The 27,933-nt window shown below is 46.8% G+C and overlaps 2 protein-coding genes across 2 annotated transcripts; one reads left to right on the forward strand and one right to left on the reverse strand.

Moving 5' to 3' along the window:
- LOC144142603 (uncharacterized) lies at positions 1 to 4,135 on the forward strand. The gene is made up of 4 exons (XM_077674237.1): positions 1 to 353; positions 922 to 1,098; positions 1,276 to 1,528; positions 1,820 to 4,135. The coding sequence occupies exons 1-4, from the start codon at positions 169 to 171 to the stop codon at positions 2,897 to 2,899; spliced, it is 1,695 nt and encodes a 564-aa protein (XP_077530363.1). The 5' UTR covers positions 1 to 168; the 3' UTR covers positions 2,900 to 4,135.
- Positions 4,136 to 4,153: 18 nt separating this feature from the next.
- On the reverse strand, positions 4,154 to 6,808 carry LOC144142604 (uncharacterized). The gene is made up of 5 exons (XM_077674238.1): positions 6,372 to 6,808; positions 6,009 to 6,213; positions 5,188 to 5,321; positions 4,950 to 5,014; positions 4,154 to 4,640 (listed from the first exon to the last, which is right to left on the reverse strand). Exons 1-5 carry the CDS (start codon positions 6,564 to 6,566, stop codon positions 4,451 to 4,453), a joined length of 789 nt encoding a protein of 262 aa, XP_077530364.1. The 5' UTR covers positions 6,567 to 6,808; the 3' UTR covers positions 4,154 to 4,450.
- Between the last annotated feature and the right edge of the window lie 21,125 nt (positions 6,809 to 27,933).

Here is a 27,933-nt window from a genome sequence, read left to right on the forward strand (position 1 = left end):
TGCAATGCAGTTTGACGAGCAGGTCGCGCCACCTGGCGGCTGAATGTACAAAGTCCAAGGCGTTCCCTCCCGTATGCCCGCGTTCGCTGCTGCTGCGTAGCGTGGGCGATTTGGCAGTTTTATCTCGGTTTTGTATTTTTCGGTGACGTTACTGCAGTTTACGGCTCGATGGCGTCACCGCAATCATGCGGGGAACCCACAGTCGCAAGGAAAAAAACTGGGCGCAGATATTGTTGCGTCAAGGAATGCCACAGTCGGGAGGGCACGCCAGGCGTGAAGCTCTACTGCTTCCCGTCGCAGCCTTGGGAGAAAGCACGGAGACAGAAGTGGATTGTCGCCGTGCGGCGAGTGAAGTAAGTGAACTTTGCTTGTTCGGGAAATCGCAACATGTTCCGAAAGCGACTACGGACGTTAATTATTTCTCATTCAGCCTCAGTCTGGATGTGCTACGAAGCGGTCACCTCAACATCGTAGCATATTTGTTGGTCTGTAGTTCAGTAACTTGTGATCAAATTCACGGATATTATACTTTGCCATTTTCTTAACTCCGTTTTCTCATACCTGCGGCGTTAACCACTCGTAGACGTGCTTAGCAAAGGTGCGCGATCGTTGTGAGCCATCGTTGGCGTCCGCAGCCCGGCGCTGTCGCTCGCGTTTTTTTATCCGCAGACCTCTTCGCTGTTAATTCATGCCGGTTGATCAGAAGTGCAGTATTCGTGAACAATGTGCGGTGCATTATTAAACACGGCGAAAACATGTAGCAGCGTTCAAGCAAGGAAAACAATGTATAAAGTGCATGAGGTAGTAAAGCCTGCACAAGTAATTGTGTGCGTGTTGCATTTGTTTTTAATGACGTATTTTATTGACACAGCTTCATACTACTGCCCGTTAACGTCACTGCTCATATTTTACTTGTTACAGCTCGGAGGATTCATCGACCTGGTACCCCAGTCGGGACTCGAGGGTGTGCTCTAAGCATTTTGTGAATGGAGAAAAGAGCACGATTCAGAACCACCCAGGGTATTTACCCACCATATTCCCCAAAGTCTACAAGAAGCGATCCACTTCGCCTACTGCTCAAGTGGCTAGATATAAAAGGTAACCTTTCGTTTGGTGTGCCAGGCTTTTTTGCTTAAATGTTTGAAACTATTTTTTTCCCAGAATGAAGCAGTTGGTTCCTGCCAAAGAAATAAATGTATGCTTGCGAATGTACCAACCACAAAAGTCTGTTATATTTATAGGAATCAGTACCATTACATATTATTAAATGTGCAGGTGGAAACAGCGCCATTCCCTGTCATCGCCTGCTGCTTCTGCTACTGCTGCCGAGTCATCTGTTGCCACTGCATTAGCTGCTCTCCCTGGACCTGCTTCGGCCAACACATCTGAAGCAGCAGAAGCCAGCGGCACCAGCTGCTTTGCTACGGTTGATGTTTCAACCGACCCGGACCAGTCGTGCGAAGACAACTCTGGACTACAGCTGCTTTCTGCTGTTGCTGCTGAGCTTCATGTTGCAGCAACCTCGACGGTAAGCATTCGAGTGACATGCCTCAAATTGTACGGGAAAATGTGGTGCTTTTGTACAATCCTATTTCAAGCAGTGCATTATTACGTAGCACAAGCAGCAAGTCAACAGTATTCCTCTATGTATATTGCTCCTTTTTTTTTCTTGTGTGTGACACTTACTACAAAAAAATGTGCATTTCATTTGCTAGTAGAAAAGTTTACGTACTTTGCATCACCTTGCGCACTATGACAGATTAAAACAAGAATTGTACTTCATTTCGCGTTTCTTCCTTTGTTTTTGAATTTTATGCAGGGAACACAAACAGAAGACGCTCAGGTGTCAGGCAAGACATTCTCCGTTTTCTTGTGCCTCATCAACGACATGGGCGCATCCACTCAAGTGACCCATGTCGACTCGCACGACAGCAGTGTCCAGCACCAGCCAGAGGTCAGTAGCAGGCACTGTGGCCCCGACCACCGAACCAGCTACTTCTCTGGCTTTGACAGCGTTGCTAAGTCGGCCAATGCACTGCAAGACTTGTGCAATGTCAGCACTACAGTGTTTGCGTTGCTACTGAGCATGTTGCCCCTTTCTACGGAGAGGAAATGCGATGTGACACTTGAGAACAAGCTTCTCTTATTTTTGATGAAAATGAAGCTTGGAATCACCTATTCTTCACTGGCCGTCCTGTTTTGTGTAAGCGAGACATCAGCGTCACGCCATTTTAAGAGCGTTTTAAGGACCATTGCTGTTGCAACAGCAAAGTGGATTTTTCGTCCCCCATTGAGAGTGATTGAGGCTACAATGCCGGACAGCTTTAGGGTGCATTACCCAGGATGCACGATGATCATTGATTGCACAGAAGTACGGACTGAGCAGCCAGCAACTGTGCAGCAAGAGAGAGTGCTGTATTCGCATTACAAAGGGGCATACACGTTGAAGTTTTTGGTGGGCATAACACCGGGAGGTGTGATTTGTTTCTGCTCGAAAGCTTATGGTGGCCGGCTGTCAGATGCCCACGTCACTGTAGATTCTGGTTTTCTTGACCTTGTGCAAGCCGGAGATACCATTCTGGCGGACAAGGGATTCCCAGGAATTCAAACCGTTTTAGGGAACCAGAATGCCGTTCTTGTCATGCCCCCTTTTTTACATGGCTCTCAGTTCACACCAGAGGAGGTTAGAGACACATACAATATAGCTCAAGTGAGGATACACATTGAAAGAATGATCCAGAGAATCAAAATTTATAACATCTTAAATAACAAAGTGCCAACTGAGCTCATCCCGTGCATGGCTGATGTTTTTCATGTCTGCTGTGTGCTAGCAAATCTCCAGCCCCCAATAATTAGACGAAAAGAGCAACCACAGGCATCTGCCGCGTCCACATCGTGAGTCATGTACGCTTCACTGGCCCTACTCTCGGTTTCCTGCAGAAGAACTCGCAAGGGTTAGAGAGACCCGCCACGGTGGCTCAGTGGCTAAGGCGTTGTGCTGCTGAGCACGAGGATGCGGGTTCGATTCCCGGCTGCAGCGGCCGCTTTTCTGATAGAGGGGAAAAGCATAAACGCCCGTGTGTACGAGATTTTGGCGCACGTTATTAAAGATCCTCAGGGGGTCAAAATTAACCCAGAGCCCCTCTACTACGGCGCGCCTCATCACCCGCATTGTGTCGGTGCGTTAAACCCTACAATCAATCATGGGTTAGAGAGCCCAAGTCTGCTGGGCTGGATGGAGGGTTGCAGCTTCATAGTGTAACACCTGTTTGTCGAGGTTTTGGCACACATTAGGTCCCCACGTGGTCAAATGTTTCTGGAGCCCTCCACTGAGACGCACCTCATAGCTCAGGCTTAACTTGGGCGCATAATTGGATTATTGTGAAGCTAAATACTAGCACACATTTTTTCTTGTCCATTTGTGTTCATGCATTTGACTATTGCCTTTTGTACATTGCAAGTGATGGTGTGATCAGGTTTCTCTGGTTTTTTTTTTGTATTGTCTGTGTTTGTAATTATAGTAGCCGATTGATGTTTCGGACCTGGAGAGGAACAAAAAATAGTCCGAATAAAAGAGCAGTTGAAAAATTCCATGAGCCATTACTCCTATAGGGCGACCGGCGGTTCCTCGGGAAAGTCCGGAATATCCAGCAAGTCCAAATTTTCGGAGTCCGAAAAAACAGTTGACTATTGTATGTATGTATGTTATTTAGGTGTTTTGTGCATGGGTATTCTTATGTGGAGTAGAGAACTGCAAAATTAAATGTTTTAGCTTTGTAAAGAGTCACTAGTGATTTCCCTGTCACACGCATGCATTAAGACCTGAAGCCACAGTGCCCCCAGGAACTTGTGCACATTGCACTATACTTACGTGTTATCAGTCATGTGGCCTTTTCACGAAGCTACAAGTGGATGACGCTGTCCTGTGTGTTTGGTGGGCAATTAGTTTGTGCTCATATGGTCATATTGTATTTTGCACTTGTTACAAACCCCTGTTGTGTGTTTTCAAGGTGTTGACCCCTCCATTACTGTACAATTTGAAGCTGTGAAAATCATGTCTTTGTATCCTTTGTCAACTTCTAGTGCGACTGCTCATTATGTTACTTGCTAATAAAGTCTTTGTTGACTTTTGTTTAATACCATTGACAACTATGTATCCATAAGACCGATATTTTCTATCAGACAACAAGAGTACGAAATAGAAACTTTTTATTTCATTACTTGTTCAGCAGATGCAGTACTCAGAAAACGTTTTACTTTGCTGCAGCAGGCAGAAGCGAACTGAAGTAAAACTTTTCAAGGCTTGGTATTGCCTCCTGCAGAAAGGAGTCATCCTTGTCGACATGAACAGTTAAGCTTTCTTTCGCTGAGTAGACAAAAAAAAAGCATTTGTTTACATTTAGCAAGTACATTAAAATTTGGACTTGAGTGTAGTAGGTATGGGTCCTCTTCAGGCTTGGATCACTGCAAGTCCCCTGGATGTAGTCAAGGACGCTCTTCCCCGAGCTGCCGAACATACCATCATTTTCGCACTTTTTGGGGCACTTAATCTCCAGGAGGTACGTTTCCCCGGCCAAGCAAAATATGCCGTCTGGGCTGCCGCACAGCCAAGGCTGGTCTGGGTGGATGAGCAGACCCATCTGAAATAGTTGGACATTGTTGCAGTAAGGCACAACAGGTGACCAAGCAATATGCGGCTTGTAAAACACTCCATAAAAATACCCATGTTATTAATCCCTGCAAAGGTCAATGCATGAGCAAGCCTAATGCAAAGCAGTTCCACAAAGTGTTATATTCCAGTGCAAGCCATTTTTAAAATCAATCCCCATCATAAAACAAAGTGCTGTCACTATTCAGTTTTTTTTTTACCTTTTTTTCTTTGCTTTGGCTGTTATTTTTTTTTTCTGAAGCATTAACTACTGTGAGGGCTAGACAAAGCATACACTCACCTCCACAACTTCAACACCTTGCTGACACTCAAACTCCATCCGAGCCAGGGGTTCTGTGCGAAGTCCTGTGGTTGAGTACGAGAAATAAAAATTGTTTGCAAGCCTTATCACTGTCAGCCCTTAAATATACAACATTGAAAAGAAATATCATAGGAGGTGGGAACTATTGTATGTGCATGGCTTGTCCCAATTTTCTACTGCGTATTCCACCAGAAAAAATTTACAACTGTGCACATACCATACGTTGTAGCATCAGAGGAAAATGCCCTTGGGTGCAGGATGACTCTTGCAACTTCTTCTGGACTTTTACGAGCCCGTAATATCCTGTGGGCAGTGGTACTGCTGATCCGGAACTTTTTTTCTTTGTGCCACCTAAATTAGAATGCACATACCTGAAGTCAGAAACACACAGTGCTAATGTCCCTAATTAATAGATAAACAATTATGACTGCTGTCACCGTTTCCATACCTTACACAGCTTGACTGGCCCATGGTCCCCACACACAGGTCAGACAGTGATGCGCAGGCAACATTTGCATCGTAAAAAGCTTTCTGCTGCTTTGACATCCCCTCTGTGTGATCTTTTGGCTTAACAGACTGCCTGGGGTACATGCCCAACACCTGCAGCTCATGTAATGCCTTGCAAGGGGTCGGAAGCAGCTGCGTAATTTTTTGCAGCTGCAACAACTGCCTGGCTTTTTTCTCTGCTTCCATGGAGGCTAAATCCTCCTCTGTCTTGGTCATTTCAGCTAGTGTTTCCGTGAATGGGGAGACAATGCCCGGAAAGTACTCGAGGACGTAAAATGGAGACAGCTCTGCCGGTTTTCTGTTCCCTACAAAGGGGCTGTTGTAGTCTGGGAGGAAGAATGACGAAATTCACTGCATATTAGGCAAAATGTAAGGGCTAATGAGTGTGCTGATCACAGAACCACATTAATAGTGATAGCTAGAAACTCGATAAAAAAACGAAATACGGGATAGCTAACGCTTACGAGTAGGACACATGCAAGCAATGCTGCACCTGAAAGCATCTATGTAACAAAACAAAGTGCATCATACCTCCGAAAAGTTCTTCAATGCTGGCCTTATCGTTCAGCAGCGGCTTCCCTGCAGGTTTTCCCCAAGCCTGAGGCTGGCTCGTGCATGATGCATGGTCGAAGTTATTCAAAAAGAAAGCAACTGCGGCACAGTGCTTACAGTTGCCCGCACTGCCGTAGCGACAGCTGCACTGGCCGCTTTCAATTGTCCGAGGCTGCACCGTCAGCTGCGAATTTAAATCGGGCGAAAGGATACCTCAGGCACAAGGCGAACCCAAATAAAGGCAAGAATTGTCGTAACAAAATACTTTTCTCGAGCTTTGTTGAAATGCAAACTCATCTCTCGTGCGTGCATGTGCTAGGCCACGTTGGTTTGTTTACTTACCTTCAAACCAATCTCGTAGACGTGTTTGCCCTGTTGGGAAAGGCATCTTGCTGAAAGTTCTGTGCCGTCCACTTCCTGGACCCCGTACACATGCTTGTTGTCGTACAGGCGGCGTCCTTTTCGCAGTATCGACGGCCGAAAGTATCGGTCGAGGCCGTCGACCGACTTGAAGCCACAATGCAGCACCCGCGACATCGCGGTTGCTTGTCGCCTTTTACTCGATGCAGCCGAACTACTGGTAAAGAAAATCGCACCAGAATAACGTGCACGGAAAAACTAAGCGCCGCGCACCGTTTAGAATCGTTAAATGACAGCTGCCCGCATACCACAAATGAATGCTGGCACGGCCACAACACTTCACGGAGCGCCTGAGTGTTTGGTGCCGCCGCCGTTGGTGGCGCGCATGTCAGCTCGACGGAGGCGCCACCCGACGATTGCAGGGTGCCTATAGCTAGAGTTTAACTAAGCCAGCTTAATACATCCGCAACTCTTATACGGCACACGAGTCTTACTTCAACGCATGCTGAACGTCGTGAAACTGCAGTGGGAGCACGGCTGCTTGTTCGGAAAACACAAAGCCGGAAAAAGGATAGCTAGAACTGGCGTCACACAATTGGAAGCACATGTATGGGACCACTTTTTTCTTCGCAAGAACCAACAACATAACACTAAGCAGCACTCGCGAGCGCCAGTTATAAACGACAGCTGAAGGTTTGGCGGGAACTAGCGCGAGCACTCCCGCACCGCGAAAAGAAAAATGAAATGGTGACTTACGTTTTCAGCGGCGGCCGTAGCAGGCAAACGATGTTATTCCACCAGTCAGGTATACTTCACACAGCCACCGACACCAAAACGCACCTCACAGACACGTACAGGAGTGCTACCGCTGCAGTTTCAATGCCACAAAAGAGACGGAGCCGTCGGTGCAACGCGTCTGTCCACCGGACCCGCCGCGGGTTCAAAGAACGCGCAAAGGCACAACGCTGAAGTAGTTCGACGGTCACCGTTGTGTTGGGTAACACAAATGACCAATTCCTACTGAACGTTTAACACTCTCTCTCACGCTGTTTTGAATAAGCTGCACTTTAGTTTAAGTACGCTTTGTTTCGTGGCACCGTGCTGTGGCTCTTTAGGTAACTACTTTTTGCTGCGTTGGGGCCGGTTCACGGCGCTCTAACCGTCGTTATCCGTTGGGGGACCGCCGCGGGCAACGACCGCAGTGCTGCCCTCGAGTGGTGCTGCTTGCGCGCCGGGTGCGCATGTACACACGCAAAATAACGCACACGAGTGCTCTACAGTGAGACTTCATGCAACAATATGCAACAACAGGCAAGGCTGTCGGCATTTACACCTGCCAATACTTTTTATTTAAATGTGTTACTTGACACAAGCTTGAAAATGATTTGGAACTACTTTTTTTGTTGTGCGCTGCGCGTGAAAACAAATTCAAAAACACGCAAACTTCAGTAATATTTTGAGTGAACTTGAGTGGTCATTCAACTAACAAGAAAATGCCTAGACGTGCGTAAAGGCACTCATAAATACCTGCGTCACATATAGGCTACTACTCTTCATAAAATGTTATGATCAAAAATTACGTCTGAATGAGCGCGCTGTCCAGTGTGATTTTTTGCGCACCGGCCAATGCGTGTCCTCAAGGCCGGTCGTATAGCGCTCGTTGTCCACGAATGGCTTTTGCGTACAGGCCGGCGTCTGGCCAAGCTATCGGCTGTCCAGTGTGATTTTTTGCGCACCGGCCAATGCTTGTCCTCAAGGCCGGTCGTATAGCGCTCGTTGTCCACGAATGGCCTTTGCGTACAGGCCGGCGTCTGGCCAAGCTATCGGAAGCCAAAGGGAAGCCAAGGGGCGTCCAATGATTGGCTATCGGCCAATGCTGCTTGGGCGGCCCACGCCGCAGCCCGCGCACTCATTACCCTGGCACTTCCCTCGCCTCGACCAAACCAAGCAGCCCTGACAACTCTACCGCACTAACTCCTGACGGCGATAACCCCCCCCCCCCCCCCCCCCCCCCACTCTTCCCTCACCGCCCAACAGGCCTACATCCTCCGCTGACTACAAATGACTACAGACCGAAACCTACTTTAACCACATCATCCTATCCCACATTTCCCCTTCTCTCTTTCCACCCGACTGCCCACATGGATGGTCGCATCCCTCTCAACACCTACCATCCCTCTCAACACCTACACCCACACCCCCACCCCTCACCTTCCCCTGAGCAGTGGGAGTCGGAGCTGACCAGCTCCGCACCGGAGCGCCAGGTCGCCCTGGTGCGGCGCGCACTGGAGGCAGCCCGGACAAGAGGCTTCTGGACTTAGGAGGCTAACCACGCCCTTCTACCCCTTCCATTTGGCTCAATAAACGTTTTGCCACCACAAAAAAGAAAACAAACTATGGAGGGTATGATAAAACCTGGTTATTCAACGGGAGGTTCCCGCTTGAACCCATTCCCATTTCACCCTTCCCGCTTGTTCCCTCCCGTTTCAACCCGGCGCAAAACGACCTTCCCGTTTCGCCCTTTCTCACTTCGCCTGTTCCCGTTTGAATCCATTCCCATTCCAACTTTCCCGTTTGTTTCTTCCCATTTCAACCCGGCGCGAAAGAACCTTCCCGTTTGGTATTTTCCTAATAAGCCGGTTTTCGGAATAACGTACCCAGTTTATGGAACGTTATAAAAACATTTTCATATTGCTTTTCCTTTATTTCAGTTTGTTCACAGCCGCTGCGATAGCATGCTCAGTACAGCCAGAGTCCTTGACTGCTTTTCAAACTTGGGGTTCACTTTTTGAATCCACAGACGATGAGATTTGGTTACAATTCAAGTCATACCAATTAACAAATCTATACAATTTATACGAAAACAGCGAAATACCTAAGCTAAACGTATTTAGGTCGCGAGGGTCTCCCGGCGTCTGCCCTCGTTTGCTCTTGTTCGGTTGACTGACCCTCGTCTCTAGCTTCTTTAGATCCACCCCAAAAACCCCTGCAACTTAATTTTTATTACATTAAAATGACGCCATCATGGCCGTGTCCCGAAAGAGTGTGATGATCAGGGATATACTAACACACACGACTACGTCAACCAAAGGTTTATACACAAACAATTATTTTATCCATACTCTAGAGCTAATTTTAACTCAAGCTTCAAGGTATTCGTCAAAGAATGAGTAAATAACTAATGACAACCAACCGACCCATAGCAACTCCGAGCGCTGGCCATCGATCCTCGGGCGGCCTCTAAGTATTACTCCTACGACGCGCGCCGAAAATATGCTCAGCGCCGAAGACATTCCCGTCTTTGTCAACCAGGCGTGTCCATTGCAAAAGGAGCTGCCAGTCCCTCGTCGCATATATCCGTTCTAGCGGTTGTAGACCTGAACCTCACTGCGTACCTTGGCCGGTGCAACTTTTCCAAGCGCCGCGGCGGGCCTTTCTCTATTCATCTCTAGCCCCACGAATGACGCCTCATCGAGGATAACCCCACCGCCCAGGACGCACCCGCTCTTTGCATGCTCTAATGCGGTAATTACCCCCGGCAACTAGAGAGACCCTCCGCCGGCGTCACACGGTACCCTCGGCGCCGTATGGACCTGAGACAACAAAGGTGTGGCTCCCTCCAAAAGGACAATAACCACCCTTCCCTGGCTGGGATTATTTTTATCGGCTAGGCGCGCTACCCGGCTTCCCCCCAAAAAACAATTAAAAGCGGAAAGCGCTTCCGCGGCTTCTCAGCGCCCCTCGAACACTTCAGTGGTGCCTGCACAAAGAAGCCGCGTGGGCTTTTCTGCAACAACAAAAACGCAGGACAGAAAACCACCTGCGTTCTTGCAAAATGGTTAATTGGCTGAGTTAACACATTCAATCGTTATTTTTGCTTTTTTAAAGTCTCTCCTATGGGCATCTTTGATCTATAGAGCTCTTGAACCCGAAGACAAAGCTACGCCCCAAACATGGAGCATAAGAGCGGCTGTTAAATTTCAGCCACACGTACAGACACCAACTGCATAAAAATCCAATGCGTGCATTGCTCTAGATGTTGGGTATCTTTCTAGTACACTTTCGCAGCTACAAATATTGTGTCAAGAGGGCAGTATCAGCCTAAAGCATTCGGAAACTTTTATCGGTCGGAAATTTAATATCAGCCGATTCCGGAAAAATTGCTGCATACAAGTTTTTAGTGCTTGACCCGTTGCTTGTAAGCACATATTGGGGGACAGTTTCGAAGACGGTAATGCATATTTTCAGAAATTCAAATGGGTTGGAACTTGGAACGATGCGGGTTCAAATGAGAAGGGCGCTTTGGAAGCGTGTTAAAACGGGAAGGGCGTTTTGGGAACGGGCTGAAACAGGAAGCGCTCAAACGGGAAGGTCGTTTCGGGAGCGGGCGCACACGGGACGGGTCAAGCGGGAAGGGCGTTTCGGGAATGGGTTCAAACGGGACGGGGTAAAACGGGAATGGGTTCTTTCGGGCTACACCCAATTCAACTACAGAATACATAACAACCCCAAAGCAACCGTGTGAAGCCAAATCACGGCCTTCACATAAAAAGCTTGATGCAGTCAAGACAATGTCCACAACATTTGTCAGTTTCAGTTTGCCGATGCTGAAGGTCATGAGACGTTCATGGGAAAAATCAACCGCAAGACCTTGCAGAAGAAAAATGAACCACAAGGAAACATCTTCACATGCACCCTCGAACAAAGTTCTATATTATTGACCTGGTGGCAGTAAAGACAAGAGGAAGCCATTCAGACAAATAAAAAACATTCAGTGCCCTTCAACTCTGTGAAGAAGGATGGCCAGTGAAGCGTGGTGCATAATGTTAGAGTTGTCTTAAAAGCTCATTGTGATATTCTTTATTTCTCGATAGTTCCGGTAAAATAACAATGAGAGCCGTTTCCTGTAACCATGCTCCCTCTGTAAATGGCCATGTTTTGACAGCAAACAGTAATTCTGTAACGTTTGCAACTTCGCAGTCAACTAACTAGCAAATACAAGTAAATAAAACTCGGCGGCGTAATAGTAGAGTCATCTTAGCGGCTAATTGTCGTATAATTTGTTTTGGGATACCTTTGATGACACGAGAGTTAGAGTACTCCCTCTGTAGATGACCACGCTTCGCTGTGCAGCAAGCAGCGTGGGGAAGCCAGCTTACAAAGCTTAAGCTTATTCTGATTGATACCACGGAAAACTGCCCGATTTTGAGGGGTCTAAGAAAACTTTTTTTTTCTGCTTGCAGTGACATCAAATGCATATGATTCCATTCGCTTTCCAACAACACCAGTTTTAATAATGTCTCTATAAATAATGATTGCAAAAGAAATTGTCACATTCAAAATTTTTGCTCATGCATCGAACTGTACTTTTTTTTTTCGCAAATAATTGTTTTGTACTTCCACCCTGTGACGGCCCACTTCTGGGCTAACAGTATAACAAAATGAAATGAATGAAATGAAAATAAAACAAAGAAGTTGTATAGCAAAACCACAAGCAATAGAAAACAATTTAGGATATGCATTTTGTAGTTGCACATTTAAAAAACCCGTCCTAGAAAAAAAAACTGTGCGAAACAATTTGTCAGATATAAAAGAAAATGTTCGCACTTGCGCAGTGCCCGCGCTTTGTGGTGAAGCCCAACCTTAATTTCAAATTTTGCAATTTTGGATGGTTATCTGGAAGAAATCTGGTGGTTCGACATTATTAGAGGCACGAATGAGTCCTCACGTGATGTACAAGCACCTCGTCAATGACTACGGTCAGCACAAGATTCAGGGCAAGCAAGCGATGCGAAGAAATCCGCTTGGAGTTGAAAACCAAACTCCTTAAGATGCTTGTTGACGTTCTGATCATCACTCATAAATCAGAATGTTCATTTGTGGTTTATTATCATCTTATGACTCACAATGGTGGCCCTGCTTGCAGGAACAAGGTGCGATGCGCGACAATTGTGCCCATTAAGCTTTCACCAAGCAGCCGTCGTGCTATGAAAATAGTTCCGCACCACGAGCCTCCTACATTTCAGCGCCTTACATTTTCGAAAAGAAACAGTATCAAGCCTGTTGGAGACGTGAGAATAGATAGCTCTACTAAGAAGCGACATTAGAGAGTTTTAGCATAGCGTGCTCCGTCCGCTAACGCTGCGGCGGCGGGTAGCGGGGCGCGACTGGGGAGAGCAAATTCGTCACGGTGGGGTGGATTAGTTCCGCGCGGCCTGCCCTCGTACGGAAACGCAACTGGCCGGTGAACAGTTGACGGTGTTCAAGGACGATTGGAAGCACTCTCCTCGTCTGAACTGATATCCGACGGCTGGGTGTTATCCTTCAACTTTCAGCTTTCTTTCTACTTTGCGGACGGCCTCAGGTTGGAATCACCTTCCCACAGAACAGGACTTTCCCGACTCTATCGACTGTATAGAAAATCCGGCATTGTTCAAAAACGCCTTAGCTAGCATTGTGTACTATGAATGTTTTGTAATTTACCTGCCCCTAATTACTGCTTAGCATAGTTATTTGCTTTTTTACCTTAGCGTTTACACCTAACATTGTATAATTAGGAAATGTTTGTGCTCCATATTGTCTCTAATTTCGCTCACTATAATGCTAGCCTCCGGGCCCTGACGTTTTTATGAATAAATAAATTTTTAGCGGGTGACGGAGGCACCATGACAGATCGACTTGCAGTTGGGTAACTGCGTAGTAGCGTCAAATATGAACTTCCCAATGCAAGAACAAAACCGAAACTGCTGGAAACTGGCCGAAAATGCTAGGTCCACTTGTTAGACGCGCCGGGGGCCCTCAGAAGTAAGGTAGAACAAAGCTATCCTTTCTCCGAACCAAAGGTCACTAGTGAATAGCTGGTGTCATCTTCAGGTAATTATCACCTCTCAACGCAGTCGGATTACAAAGCTGACAACATAATTTTGTATATGACTCACTGGGAGCCTTTTGATAAAAAAAAAAAAAAATTGGTGGTAATGCAACAACAAGTGGCATGCTTTTTGTCAAGCGCAGCAGCCGCACCCTTTTTCGCAACAATACACGCACCTCAGCTCACAAAAAACGCTTTAAAAAATCTCAGTGTCGGTGGGGCGGAAAAATTTAAACTGATTTTGAAAGTGCAGTGCCTAGACTAACCACTGCAGTGCGTTAGGTGTACGAGAAATGATTACATGTAGAAATCGGCAATATAAAGCATGTGACACACTGCTATGGGAAATGCTGCTAATGTATCCCATTTAACTCTACAGAACTCTAAGTGTTGAAACTGCTCACTATTTCGTTTCACTGGGAAAACATTTCTTATTTTTAAATTAAAACAAGGAAATTTTGCTTTAAGGCTTCAATGTGTCTCCTAAGTCACAATGGTGTCGATATCAAGATAAAGCTCCTTTTCAATGAGTGCTGTCACTGGCCACACACGTCGGCACATCAAATTTACCGGACTACTCTTTGAGCAATGTACCACTCCAGATCATTTAGAAAGAGAACAGCCTCTTTGCACAAATATATATATAAGAGGCTGTTCTATTTCTCAATGTATATTCTTTCTCTTTTCTGTTTTCCTTGAAGACAACTGCGTCGTCTTTGCCTTCATGACATCTGGTCGAGGTGCGCACTATGCCCTCTTCAAGCAAAACATAAATAAACAAACCCAATGCATGGTTCGCGGCATATATATTCTGGAGGTCGTGGGTTCGGATCCCACCTGGCGGGCATTTTTTCTTCACTTTCTTTCTTTCTTTCTTTCCAAATTCTTAATCTGTTTCAACGATCTACCACATCCTCCCCTTTGCTTTCCGAGGTTTTCTCGACTGCCAACCCTTATTTCTATATATATATATATATATATTCGGGCAGTAATATATAATCCCACGTGCAGTAACTACGGCACCAGTATGCATATCATCATCCTCTTTACATCCACTGCAGAAGGGCTTCCAACGGTGCTCCATCCTGGACTTTCCGATTCCATTGCGTCTTCTTAAATTATCTTATCGCACCTTCCACTGAGTTTTCAGTCCATTTCCGGGTAGCCACTCTATTAGTGTGCGCATATAACGGTGTACATGGTCATATTGATAGAGAGGGCAAAAAAAGATCAGCTCTAAAATGAAGCGTCCTTTCTCGTGTTATACTGTAACATAGCAATGGGGAGACAATATTCAGGTTGATCGAGTTTCTCTGCACAAAGCACCTCAACAGATGTGACGTCAGCAATATAACAAATGCGCACAGTGTCGAAAATAACACAGGCATGCTAAAATAACGAGAACAGCATGGGCCACACTGCATGCTATGCTTTCTGCTACTCTGTCTTAACGAATTACTCCAGACCCACCAACACCTTTGAGGGACCCACAAAAACTAATATTTTCCCACCGCATAGGAAAACTTTTAACGGTCCACAATTCGGGCGTTCTGACAATCTTTATAGTTGGTGTACACCAGTAAGCCAAACACATGGGTAATAATGTCAAAACCTGCTAGCGCAAGAACTTCACCTAAAATGAATGAACTATGGATTTTTTAAAAATTCAACAGTGATCACCAACCACACTCATTTTGTTCGACCCGTCAAACCGCTTGAACCAATCCCAACTCTACACTACCATCCAGGGTGTCGAACCGGAACCGGAACCGAACCGAAAACCGGAACCGAACCCGAATTTTTGCCTGGAACCGGAACTGAACCGGAACCGTATTTTTTCCGCCATTTTGGAACTGAACCCGAACCGGAACGAATCAAAGGAACCGTTCCGAACCGGTTCCGGGGCCTCAAAACTGTGATTTCTAGTTTTCGATTTCGGTACCCTACCTTGCGCCTGAGGATATTTTTACCATTCGCCAGACGGCATCACGAAATATTTTGCATAGTCTGCAGTTCCCAATGCCTGTAAGGTTCTCATCAACGATTCTAGTAACGTTGGTTCTCATCTTATTATTACCGTGCTTAATATAATGTAAATATAATGTAAATATAATGTAAAGTCCGTATACACTATTAGTTTGCTTTAGGTATTGCCCATCTTCTCCCATTATCTTTTTACATTTAAAATAACTTAAGTTTAGAACGCATATTTCGCGGCAACATATCATGGTGTATTCTTTACGGTTTCTATCTGCAGTGTGTTTAAAATCGTGTGAAGTTTTCATGTTGTTAATTCAAATGCATCCATGTCCGCTTGTGAAGGCCTTCAGGGACACCATCAACAATAAATACGCATCTTCCAATTATTTTAGTTTGAGTGGTCACTTATATAAAAACAGCACTGAGACACAAACACTCACAGTTCTCTACGTCATCACCACTTTTTCTTGTACAGTGCCGTTGTGTCCTTTGGTTACTGCCCTAGGAGAACATGAGAATTGAAAAAAAAATTGGGGCCTTCTCATTTGCACTTTTAAAGTAGATGCGATGGCATTTTGATGCATGAATTTAAGTCGATTAACGCGGATTAGCGGGTAGACTGGGGTGGTTTAGTGATATGAGTGAATGAACTAATGTGAATTAGTGGGACTGTGGTGTTGATTAATATTAATTAGAGGAATTAGCGGGTCAGTTAAGGTGGATTAGAGGGTCGGACCAAACATGATAGCATTGGGGTCCTTGGTATTTGTAAAGTTCGCAGCGTTCTCTTTCTCGACCAATCAGGAAATGTAGTTACGCACAAAATAGCCGGGAAGTTATGTGTCGACCGCCTGAATGCTATAAAAGGCCTTTTTTATGCAGGTATTACGCTCTTATGTTGTTTCTCGCGTAAGATTTACATCTCGCACTGAAGTTAAAAACTAATAGTCTAATGCATGTCTTATATTCATCAAAAGGTTCTCAAAATGTGTATATATATGAGGTGAGACTAGGAAGCAACTAAACTGAAAAAAAAAGAGGAACGATCAACTGGTTTGATGCGAAAGACACCTGATAGCCAATACCTTTCTTTCTTTGTGCTACCGTTCTGCAGCCTTCCACCGGTGTAGCATCTCAACCTCCGAACACAGCCCCCCCCTCCCCAAGCTGAGGAAGCGGCGATCACGTGCGCTTAGCCAAAGCGGCGCCAAAAGTCTCATAACAGACTCTTATCAGGCGTGGCACAACTTTGCCAACGGTCTATCGCATGTTACAACACTTTTACCAACGAGAACAGCCAGGATTGCATGGGCACCAGCTCATACTGCCATCGCCGGCAGGCAAGATCACCAACGTCGTGGCTCGACATTTGACCCGCTTAGCCAGCGCTGATGAAGCCGAGCCCGAGCGCATGCATCCTGTATGCATACCAGGAAATTAATTAGCACTATAGGCTCTCCCGTTGAACGTATTCCTTCCCGCACAAATCGCTACCGAATAACAAGGAAAGATTATTCCGCGCCCTGCGGATTAACACCTTCCCACACATTACCTCTTTGACCGGACACAATTCTCTCCATTTCGTCGCTTCTGTGGAGAGCCTCGGAACCTCATACACACAGTAGGCGGATGCGACAAGTCCACCCGAGATCCACCCAACCTACACGTTTCCATAGAGATTTGGGAGAGAGCCTTGGCCAGCTCCGGCCTGGAAGATCAGTTTCTCTTGATGGAAAGGACTGTCGACTCGACCCCTTGAATGAGGACGCCTCTCTGAAACTTTTCCTCGATTTATTTAAAGTTCATTTTCCCTCTCTCTATGAGGGATAATTACTGCTGCTTGTGACTTCACTCAGCTATTATCTTTCCTAGAGCCCAACCGCTCTCACCTCTCGCTGAAGTGCCATTTAGCAAGTTCCTATCTCCGGTGGTTCCGTATCCAATGCCGTCCTGTACACGACGTCCAATGAGTTATTAAAGCCGTTTTTTTCTTTCTAACTGGTAGGTTAGAATATGAAAGATGAGCAGAAGGAAATCGCTTTAAACGCCACCAGCCACGCTTGGCAGTCGGAGGTTGACGCCGACGCCGGACTGTTTTCGACTTCTAGCAGTGCTAATGATTTCGTGTTAAATCTAAAGCGCCCTTGAAACAAGGGGTACATGAAAAGCGTAGCAGACCAACCAATTTTTTTACAATGCAAAATTTTTTGCCTCATTGTGCGAAAACAGAGGTGCATGCATGCGCGCGTGCGTGCGTAGACATTTGGTGGAACCAAAAAAGATGTTGGGCGCTCAGGCTCTCCTGCGCGCCAAAAAGACTGCCAGCTTGCCAGTAAACTACCTGCCTGCCTGGCTGCCTGCCAGGCAGACGATTCCTGCGAGGATGCGTGATTTGGGGACGAGGGGTGGCCCGCCACGAGACGCCCGGGCGGAGGGGGCGGAGACGCAAAATGCTGTACCATGGCGACACTCCAGGGTACTAAAAAAATTCTGCAGAAATTCAAAGAATTATCGACTTATGCGTATCGTTCCTATGCCGCTTGTCCTCAGTGTGAGTTTCTACTTGCCAATTTTTTTGTTTGTTTTTATAAATCCTGTCCGACCAATTATCTCAATTGACGCTGCTATAATTACAAATGGAATATTCGCGAAATCTCCATTATTGTAGAAAAGCAGGCAGTTATACGGTTTGCCATTTCCCTTAATAATTGCCTAATATTTTTCTTATTTTATAGTTTTTCAAAATTTCGTTCGACCAATTATTTCCATTTGCGCTATTATAACGATTACATTTGTAACTCGCGAAATCTGCCTTATTGTGGAAATTCAGGGTGTTACACGGTTCGCCAGTTTCCGCAATTATTTTGCATTTTCTTATTTTTTACATTTGTAAATTTTGTTCGACTAAATATCTCCATTTGCACTATCATAACGATTACAGGTCGAAATTTCCCGAAATCCTCATTTTTTGTGGAAATACAGGGTGTCACATGGTTCACCAGTTTCGGTAATTACTCTTTTAGATTTTCAGAAATTTCGTGCGACCAGTTATCTCCATTGACGCTATTATAGCGATTACAGGTGGAACTTCCGCTATACCTGCATTTTTGTAGAAATGAAGGGTGTTACACGGTCCTGGCTGTGGGAAAAGCATGCTACGCATTAAAACGATTGTGGACGGACGGGTCGTCTGCTTATAGTAGGACGGGGCAATAGGCAGTCTGCAGGGAGGCTGCCCATTACCAGAAGATTCTGGCGAAGATGCTCAGAGGGGGAGGCGTCGGAGGCACCCGTGTGCTGCCCACTGGTAAGGAGGCTACGTGTTTGCCTTTCAGAAGACTGTGGCGAGAACGCATTATTTGGAGACGATGTGCGGCCCATCACTTGTCGGCGAAGGGAGTGGATCACATGGCTGCACAGCGGCTACGTAGAGCCATGCGTTAGAGCGCAGCTCTTAAGCACCCGCTCCTGTGGTTTCGCGTAGTCCTTCAGCATCGGACTCGTTGTAACCGAGAGAACGAAGACGCCACCGAAGATAGAACTAGCAGGAAAACGGACGTTGAAAGTATGACAAAAGTGTAAGGGGGAGGGCGTAATTCCGTGACCGCGCGAGACGTGCTTCACAGTGGCGACGCCTAACGAGATAACGACAGAGTATTGGCCTCGAGGCCGTACCGTGGCGCCACCTACGAGTGACGTCACTTGTACGACGCCGAATCGTGTTGTCGTCTGCTACAGCAGATTTCCCGTGCGTATGCGGAAGCGTGTTTTTAATTGCAGAGCATTTCTTTAACTCACATGTAGCGTCCGCCGTCCGTCCGCAACAGCTCAGCGCGCAGGTGCGCCCTCTCCCCCACTCCTCCTCTCCCGCATCACGCTACCCTCCTCGCTCTCTACAACAGGTCCGCACCCCTCCCCCTACACTATATAAAAAAATAATAGTTATCGGCGCCTAATTTCGATCCCACGACCCTGTGGGCGGAACGCGAGGTACATGGTGCTCTTCCCACTGCGCCACAAAAGCGACACAGAATCAAAGGGTGCGAACGCGCCTTATATCCTTGACTCATTCAAACTACGTCAAGAAGCTGCTGATACACGGCAGCAGTTGCATCGATCTCGTCTTCACCAGTTGCTGCAACGCACGACCACTGCTTAAAGACCCCTTAACAGTACACTTTAGCGACCACGAAGCCGTCGTTCTCAGCGTCCAATACAACGACAACAGCAACAAATAAATAAATAACGACTTACAACAACCTACTCCTTGCCTTCACTTCTTGCGTCACAAAAAAAAAAAAGAAAAATTGGGCCCATCTCTCCACAAGGGGGGACTCGAGTCGCAAAATCACGAAAGTAATAATTAATATATGAAAGAAATAATATTAATTAATAGTAATAAGCAATAATAGTTAACACATTCACTACCACCCCCCAAACACTAACGTTAACGCAATACACCCACCCCCTACGCGACGCATTTACTCGAGTCCCCCCTCGTGGGGAGATGGGCCCAATTTTTTTTTCTTGTGGCCACCGCCTCGCCCGCTCCTTGTGGATTTGATGCAAATTACCAAAAAAGTTGTCTGTAAACCAAATAATTCGGGTAAGCAATCAGCGACTCGCTTGTTCCCGGCGACACCGCCGCGTTTAGGTAGTTGCTACCATCGCGACCCACAGCTCTTACATACGCAGCCAGCTAACGCCAAGGACGATGCAACTGATGCCGAGAAAAGTACGCTGTAAATTCATTATGAAATACTTGTGACGGGACATGTGTGTGCAAGCAAACACCTTGTAACAGCGACGGAAACGCGTCGCTCACTTATGATCTCACCGCGCGAACTGCTCGTATTGCCTGGTAAATGAATGACGCGAGAACGCTGATCAGATTGCTTCGCCGCACATGCTTAAAAGTATTGTTATGGTCTGCAGTTTGGCTTGATCAGTGCCTATTCCCCCTACGATGTTTTTATAGTCATGCCCGGATTTGATTAACGATCACTGCCGTAGCCTGTACTCTGCACGGCTGATGTTTACTTTTCGCGACATGTCCGCAATGTATGAACGGTATGAACGCGAGTTTTTAACGCCTTCGAGCGGGTTCGGACAAGGCTATATTTAGTTTTCATTAGGTGCTCGGCGTGATAATTTATAATTGCAGTGTGTTTTGTATGTTTACAGTAAGCCGGCATTTCTCAAGCATCAATTTCGAAACTCACGACTGCTCATAGAAGGCGAGGCTGCGTACGAGGATAAACACGTCGATAATGATTTCGGGTAATGGGGATATTTAGAATAGGAGAACCGAGCGTTGGTGGCCCCCAAGAAGTTAGAGGAACCCAAACGCAACACGCGCGTGCGCGACGGGAGGGCCTTCGCCAACAGCTCGCAGCCGGCTTCGGATGCACGTAATCGGATGTTGGGAACTTTAGGCTTGGTGTCGCAGCAGATATTTCATCGCCGTTAGAGTTGCGAGTGACAGTCCCTAACAGAACGTTTCACCGCGCTGGGAACTCTGTAAGCGCGGTGATTTCCGTTGAAGCGATCGACGATCAAGATACCTGCACGGCCTCGGCCGATTCTTGCGCGCAAGCATAGCCATCCTTCGGCCGCTCGCCGCACCGTGCGTGAACGGGCCGGCGCTGCCGGGATCGACCTCCGCGGCCGGTCGGCGTAAATCGCGGCAGATATTTGAGCATCGCTTTAAAAACCACAGCTGATGACACTACCTACCAGAATTTTTCATCACACTAACGTTCACTTTCACCAATCTGGAACTTCTTTTCCACGACTTGTGTGATTTTAAAAAGCGCCGACAAGTTGTTGCTGCCGCGACCTGCGTCGGTTCGAGCCGCACCGTCGGCTGTGCGGGCAGGCACGGCGGCTGCGTGTGCTTCTGCGAGCAGTTAACGCTTCACGATTTCCTGCTTTATACATTTCTTGCGAACAAGGGAAATCTAGAAACTTCACTCGGCGATCGTCGTAGTCCACATTGTTGATCGGGGAAACAGGCCGCTGCTTATGCTTCGGTCGCATGCGTAATACACCACCACGCTCACGGTGTTTGCGGATAATGTACCACAGTTGAGACGGTTGTATACAGTCACCATTAGGTCGAACTGCGCTTGACGCACTGAGAATTAACTTCAAACGAAGGAAATTAACACGAAAATACTTTTAGAACGCGCTTCCTAAGCGAAGTGTCACGCGCTGCAAGCCAACTACGCAGCAAGATAGGAACGGTGATCCTAGACGTCAAAACGATCGCAGCGCCGGCCTCTCCAGTGGTGGGCCTCGCGGCCAATACCACGTGCCGTTGTGCATTAGCTGATGACGCGATCACTTCCTGAGACACAGCATCTATGCGCCGTCGCCGAGCAGACTACAGTTCGCGTGCACTAAAATTTCGCATTAGTGAGTGTCGTAATCGTCCGCCATTTTCTTCCTCAAGAAAACAACTGCGGGGTATAAAACTGCAGTGTTATGATCTAAGAATAAATTAAATTAAATTATAAAATTGAAAGAAACTAAATCAATAGAATAAACTTGCGGCCATAAAGAGCAGGGCTTTCAAATTCATACAAATACGCAGTCTTATGTGTCCGAGCGAATTTTTCATTCCGCTTCAGTTCGCTTCAGTGTAATCGTGGACCTACTATAAAAACATTTTGCAGTACATTTTACAGTTAAAGGAACTCTTCGGCACTTTAGAATAACGCTTTCACTCTTATCTTCGCATCTGAAAGCATTGCTAAAGCTATAGCTATTGCCAGCACAGAGCAGCAGTGCGTGATTTGCTCGTCCGAGCAGATACGCCTTCCGTTTCTGCTTCGCTTTCGTGGATTTCATTTTAATGTCGCAACTTAAGGAAAGCTGGAAAATAGCCGCTACATCGCTGTAATGACGTCATTCCGGCGGTAGAAGAACGCCAAGACTGGGGAAAAGAGAAAAATATTTCAAGCAAGTTTGTAAGTTATCTGATGGGGACAGAGCAGTACTTTTTGTCTGAGCGACTTTTTGACTCCCTGATCTAAGTACTGGATGTGTTAGTTGACTGCTTTCTGCAAGCATTCAAGATTTCAAACAAAGTTTAAAAAAGTGTTGCAGGGTTGCTTTAATTTGGCCAAAACAAAACGTTTGCACAAAGAAACCTACATTATGGCTTCGTTTTTGACAAGGGAACCTGAGAAGGAAACGAAAACCGAACACAAAAAAAAATTAACAGAAAAAAACACGCCTGCTTTTTTTTTCTCCGAACCCGTTCGAACCCGTTTGAACCGGTTCGAACCGGTTCGAACCGGAACGGAATGGTGCTCCGGAACCGAACCCGAACCGAACCCGAAAGGCTTGAACCCGAACCCGAACCGAACCCGAAAAAATTCCGGTTCGACACCCTGCTACCATCTCACCAATACAACCTAAACTGTAAAGGTGGCTTCTCTGTGCACAGTGATAGCTTCAGGAGAAGTCATTCTCACAGCTCGCAATGTAGAGCAGAAAGGCACACACACAAGCCGGTTTTGCTCAGTGTGTTAGCACGACGCAGCCAGAAGCATTTTAGCTTTTACGAGCACTTATACCTCTAGTCCTCAAACTGTACTCGTCATGCAACTTCACTCAATATTGCGAATTGTGAGTTATTACTCAACTTGATGCTGGGTTGCGTTCACCACGAGAAGCACAAAGTGTCATTTATCAGCTTCAGTTTGTTTCGAACCTAAGAGGGCAAAATAAATCTACAAAAATTTTTTTTTCCTTCCTTTCATGCTGAACACTCCATGGAACGTGCGTCACGGTGTGCCACAAGGAAGTGCGCTGTCACCCATTCTTTACAAAAATAGAAAAAAAAAACAGGCAACTCAAGAGCATCCCACACAAGTTACAACCAGTAGCAGCATTATAATCACAAGTAACTCGCTACAGTACAACCACAACACGTATCCCCAAAGCAGTTTGAGGTTTTGAATGCTATCAGAAGAAATCATGGTACAATCGCCAGCGCTTCCTGATACCAGCCATACTAATTTGCTTTATAAAAAAACAGGAAAGGAAACAAGGTGAATAAGAAGAGCATTTCTTGTGCCCTTTCTTGCCTCAGGAGGTGGTGGAAAGACCATCTCGCAAGGTGGCTGACCCACACGCCGTATTCTGCGACTACAGGTTCTGGTATCGGCTGAGCAGGTTCATAAAAGCTTCCCAGTGCTGTCTCCAGTTGAGCTGGACAAAAAAATGCAGTTCCCTTGCAGCCATTGGTCAAGCCACAGCCACTTTTCTGATAAAACACCCTAACAAGCCTTAAAGCTGGAATTGGTATGACCAACACTAAAGCTCTGGCATTATAACACACAGGGATTGTTTTCTGTTTGCAGTAAAAAATTGTATAAAATTCACTGTCTTTAACATTACTTCACACTACAAGGCTATTTTCGCTACGCGCGAGAGTGTATTATGAATACTACAGACGTGAAGTGTTGCCTAGCTCTGCATGTGCGACTAAGTTGCCAATGAAAAGCAACAGAACACTAACAATACACGTACGATAGGCCTGAAAAAAAAATTAAAGCCGTTCCACTCAATGTGAAACTTTCGGAAGTGTACAGCAGTTATTTGCCATAATGGGCTGTGGCGCTGGTATTTGCTCACTCTTACCACCCATCACGCTCTTCGCTGCCCTGTCTCATTCCTCTCCCGATGAATTCAACGGAGGTTTGTCCAATGCAATTCAAATTTCCCGCCTTTGCAGTGCTCGCGCGCCCCCTGCCTGAAACTGCGCCAGCGGCAGTTCTGTTCCTTTTGTGCTTGCTTTTCCTTCCGCACGTGCGGTATTGCACTGGCACTTTTTTTTTTTGCTTACTGTAGTGAAAAACAACCCAACCAGCATTCCCAACTAAATTAACGCTGGCACTGGCTGTTAATTACATATATTTTGCCTCAAATGTACCTGCAGTTTTCTTTGCGCTAAGCAATGGGGTGATGTATGACAAGCGCCAGTGGTTCACGAGTTCCGAACGCTAATGACTACATAAACCGCTTGGCCATCGAAGCCTTTGTGGGATGCGCGATGACAGCCGCTATGACGGAACAACGTAGGGCCCCACTTGGGTCCAGCGAGTGAGCTACGATGACAAGGCGAGCCCCTAAAGTGCTCTGCACTTAAAAAGGGTATGCAAGCAAGGATCAAGGAATGAGGAGGGCTCGATCCGTTCCTCTATCAGGGGATAAAAAAGGTTCACTTACGCAGACAAAAGCTCTCGTTAGTAGCCCTTCAAAGCTCAGTAGCGTGCACTGCCTTGCGTAGAAAGCCAACCGCATGAGGCGTTACCTTCGAGCTTAGCGTCCAGTGGCTTGCGCAGAAGAAAGTTGATGATCTTGCTGAGGCAGTGGAAGGACTGCTCCGCGACCCGTCCCCAATCCAGACTCAGGAGGAGGCAAATGGCCTGCGATGCGCCACAGTATGAAATAGTCATCATTTACGAGTAGACTAAAGACAACGTCAGTAATAAGAATAAAGCTGAAAGTTTGTCAGAACTTCCGTACTCTCATTGCTCAGAGCCGAGGTTTTTCCCTTCAGCATTACAACTGTCATCACTCTGCTGAAGTTCGACTGACTAACTTTACCTGTTTTAAAGCCAACAGTCTTCGACCTAAATAAAAAAAAATTGCATGACCGTATCTGTTCTCTCAAAATTACAATTAAATTAGGGTTTTCCGTGCATTATGTTATATCACTTTCATTGTTATTTTCAACAGCGTTCAATCATGTAGGCGGGGCCAAGTGTCTTTTTTGGGCATCCAGCTGCATAGAAAACCCCGCTGCCTAAGCGGGACAGCCAACTGTGTGCCATTGCCGGAATGGGGCCTTAACTACATGCAGAAAAGCAGGCGTCACAAAAAAGTTGGTCACCGTGCTCCTCAACCGAATTCGGCTCTGTTCCGTATGTAGCCTGTTTTAAAAAGCCTCCCCTCTCAGCTTTCGAAAGCAGTACGTTTGCAGAGCCCACTAGATAAACCACATTCTGCAGCTCAGTGACTCGGTTCAGAAAGTCGCCGGAAAGCACCGAAAGTTAGTGAACGTGCCGGCTATAGCCAACCCAACCGATAGCCATATGGCGAACCGACCGACACAAATGTATGTATTTACCCCGCCTGATCTCAACTTGTGACTACAGCTACATCACCGCTCAAAAAAGATGCATCACTTGCGCCTGCCTCACAGCTCCGCAACCTGGGCCGCCAAAGAACTTCCGCAATCACCCAAACGAAGTCCACGATCACACTCACAGACTTCCGAGATGCCACCTTTATTGCTGGGTAAAGTGGCCAAACAAGACTAGTATTTCCCTACCCGGAACGTTGACCTTTTCTGAACCCCATCCTTAGTGGCCAGCAACAACTACGCCCACGCGCATGCCTGCGCCATTTCTTCCCAGGCCACTGAAGGCGAATTCAATATTCCAACTATGGTCACATTTAAAGTCATCAAACATCATTACCGCGCTTTTAGACCAAGGATGTCATAAAAAATGGCTGTGGCTTAGCGCAGCTTACCTTGGATATTGTCACGAAGCCAAAGACGACGCAGTTGTCTTCAAAGAAAAGTTTATTGGAGCGAACTTGTGCTCCCCTAACAACTCAAAGAATACACAGGCAGCGAGACAGCAGTCAAGAAAATGACATGCGTAGGCGAGCGTCGAGGGTCGAATGCCCCGGTGTCTGCTCTGCAGGCTTTTTATCTTTCGGCGCGCGTGGTTCTCGAACCGTCGATTCACATCTAGAAAATTGTAGACCCAAGAAGATTATTCTAGGATGTTCACGTTAGTTTGGAACGCTCTCCCTATCAGAAGAGATAACACATGCGGCACAGAAAGAAATAATGGAACACGTGCTTCCCTTGGCACAGAGATAACACAGACAGGCGCATCCGGGCAGTAAAACCAAAACATAAATAAACAAACCCAATGCACTGTTTGTGGCATTATGCAAAAGCTTGGTTTAGTCTGTTTCGCTTGGTTAACCTTTGATGTAGCTGTATTTCCGACCATGGCTCAACGCCGTTCGGTCCCGTGCAACACTCACAGAAGGAGGCCCGCCTTCTTTCTTTCGCGGCGAACGCGGTGTTCCTCTTCGCCGGGCGCAGGATGAGTCACGTAGCCCGAGACGACACAGCGGCTTATGCGTGGGAGGCGGCGGGGTTGGTTGGCGGCCGATCAGCTGAGCGCACGCAAGCGCGCGCCGCTCATCTGATCAATTGAGCAGAACGACTGAAAACGGGGCCTTGTGCGCAGCGCCGAAAGCGGGCCCGGCGAATCACGCGATGCGCTTCAAGGGGTGCGTCGCAGCGGGTGTGTCTGAGGTCAAAAGGTGAATTTGCACATCCGCGGCGAAACCGCTGGACGAAAATCTTTGCTTTAAAAATTACGCGCAGCTTATGGTGCAAGGGTGGAGAAACCGCAGCTTTTGCACCTCACATAGATTTCCAAACTTGCCACTGAAAGTCATCTATGATGACAGGTCCGGATCGTTTCGCCCGCAGGCTTTAACATCTCTCCCAAAGTGGAACGCGTCAGCACGCGCTAGATGCAACGGCAACCGGCTTCGCGAACTCGGAGTCTGTGCTTCGCGCCTCAGGCGTGAACGCACGTGAACTGGCGAAGAGAGCAGCATGTGAGAGACCACGCCATGAACGCTGAGAAGAGTGTTCTCGAAGGTCGAGCGGGGCCGGCGCGCGCAGTGACGTCATAGCTAGGCGAGGCTTGGCTACACCTTCGCAGCAGGGCGAAGATCGTGCCGGGCGCCTTACACGGATGAGTTTTCTTTGTATTTGTTTGCGAACGCCAACGCAGCAAGCTCGAGCTTAAACATGCAGCTCTGATGTTCAAAACTCTTACGTACCTCTTCACTGTAACTTACTCTTCGTCGAATCAACACGACCACTTTCCCTCACTTCACTGGCTACACCACCTTTATCCAACCCAATACCACCCAGAACGTAATTTTTCTTTTTAAACATGCACCTTAACCCACATCGGGTGTCCTCCCAAAAATTTGACGACTAGCTAGTACTTGTATCTTCACCAAGATGCATGGCTGGGTCGCTCAACTGGGAGCTCCTTCATTCTCATCCCGTTTTTCCAGTGTGGCCAGGGGTTCCTAGTCTAGTAAAGGTTTTCTACTTCTAGTGTTACTTATGTGAACGGGTTGTTGGAATTGTGGGTAATCGCTAGGATAACTTGCCGGAATAACAGAAACTGTGGGAAATTGGGAGGGTAGTGTAAATTGCTGGAATAACAGAAATTGTTGAAGTAACCTATGCAGGCAGAACTGATAGAAATAAAAAAAAAAGCGAAGAATACTGCGACTTTTTCAAACTTTTGTTCCTCTGTATTTTTGTCCTTAAACGTCATGTCTGCGTAAGTTTTAAGCCCACTGACTTATCTGATGCCAGAAATAGTTTTCTTCCCTTTCTTTATCAGACTGGCCGCCTTCATAGAAAATGTTTTCAACTTGAGAATTCGTCATTTCCGGGGGTGCAATAATCATCATCGGCCTCTTCTTCTTCGTTCATTCAAGCTTTCTCGAGCCCGGAATAAGATGGCCTCACCGCCCTTTGCACCGCTGCCGTCCTCCCCCCGCCATTCCAGGCGTTCTCCTTCGCAGACAAAGAGGCTGATTCGCTCCCCGGATCTTTCG

Source organism: Haemaphysalis longicornis, unplaced genomic scaffold (assembly GCF_048455015.1).
Source record: "Haemaphysalis longicornis isolate Haplotype H1 unplaced genomic scaffold, Haemaphysalis longicornis Haplotype H1 scaffold_6, whole genome shotgun sequence".
NCBI lineage: Eukaryota > Metazoa > Arthropoda > Arachnida > Ixodida > Ixodidae > Haemaphysalis > Haemaphysalis longicornis.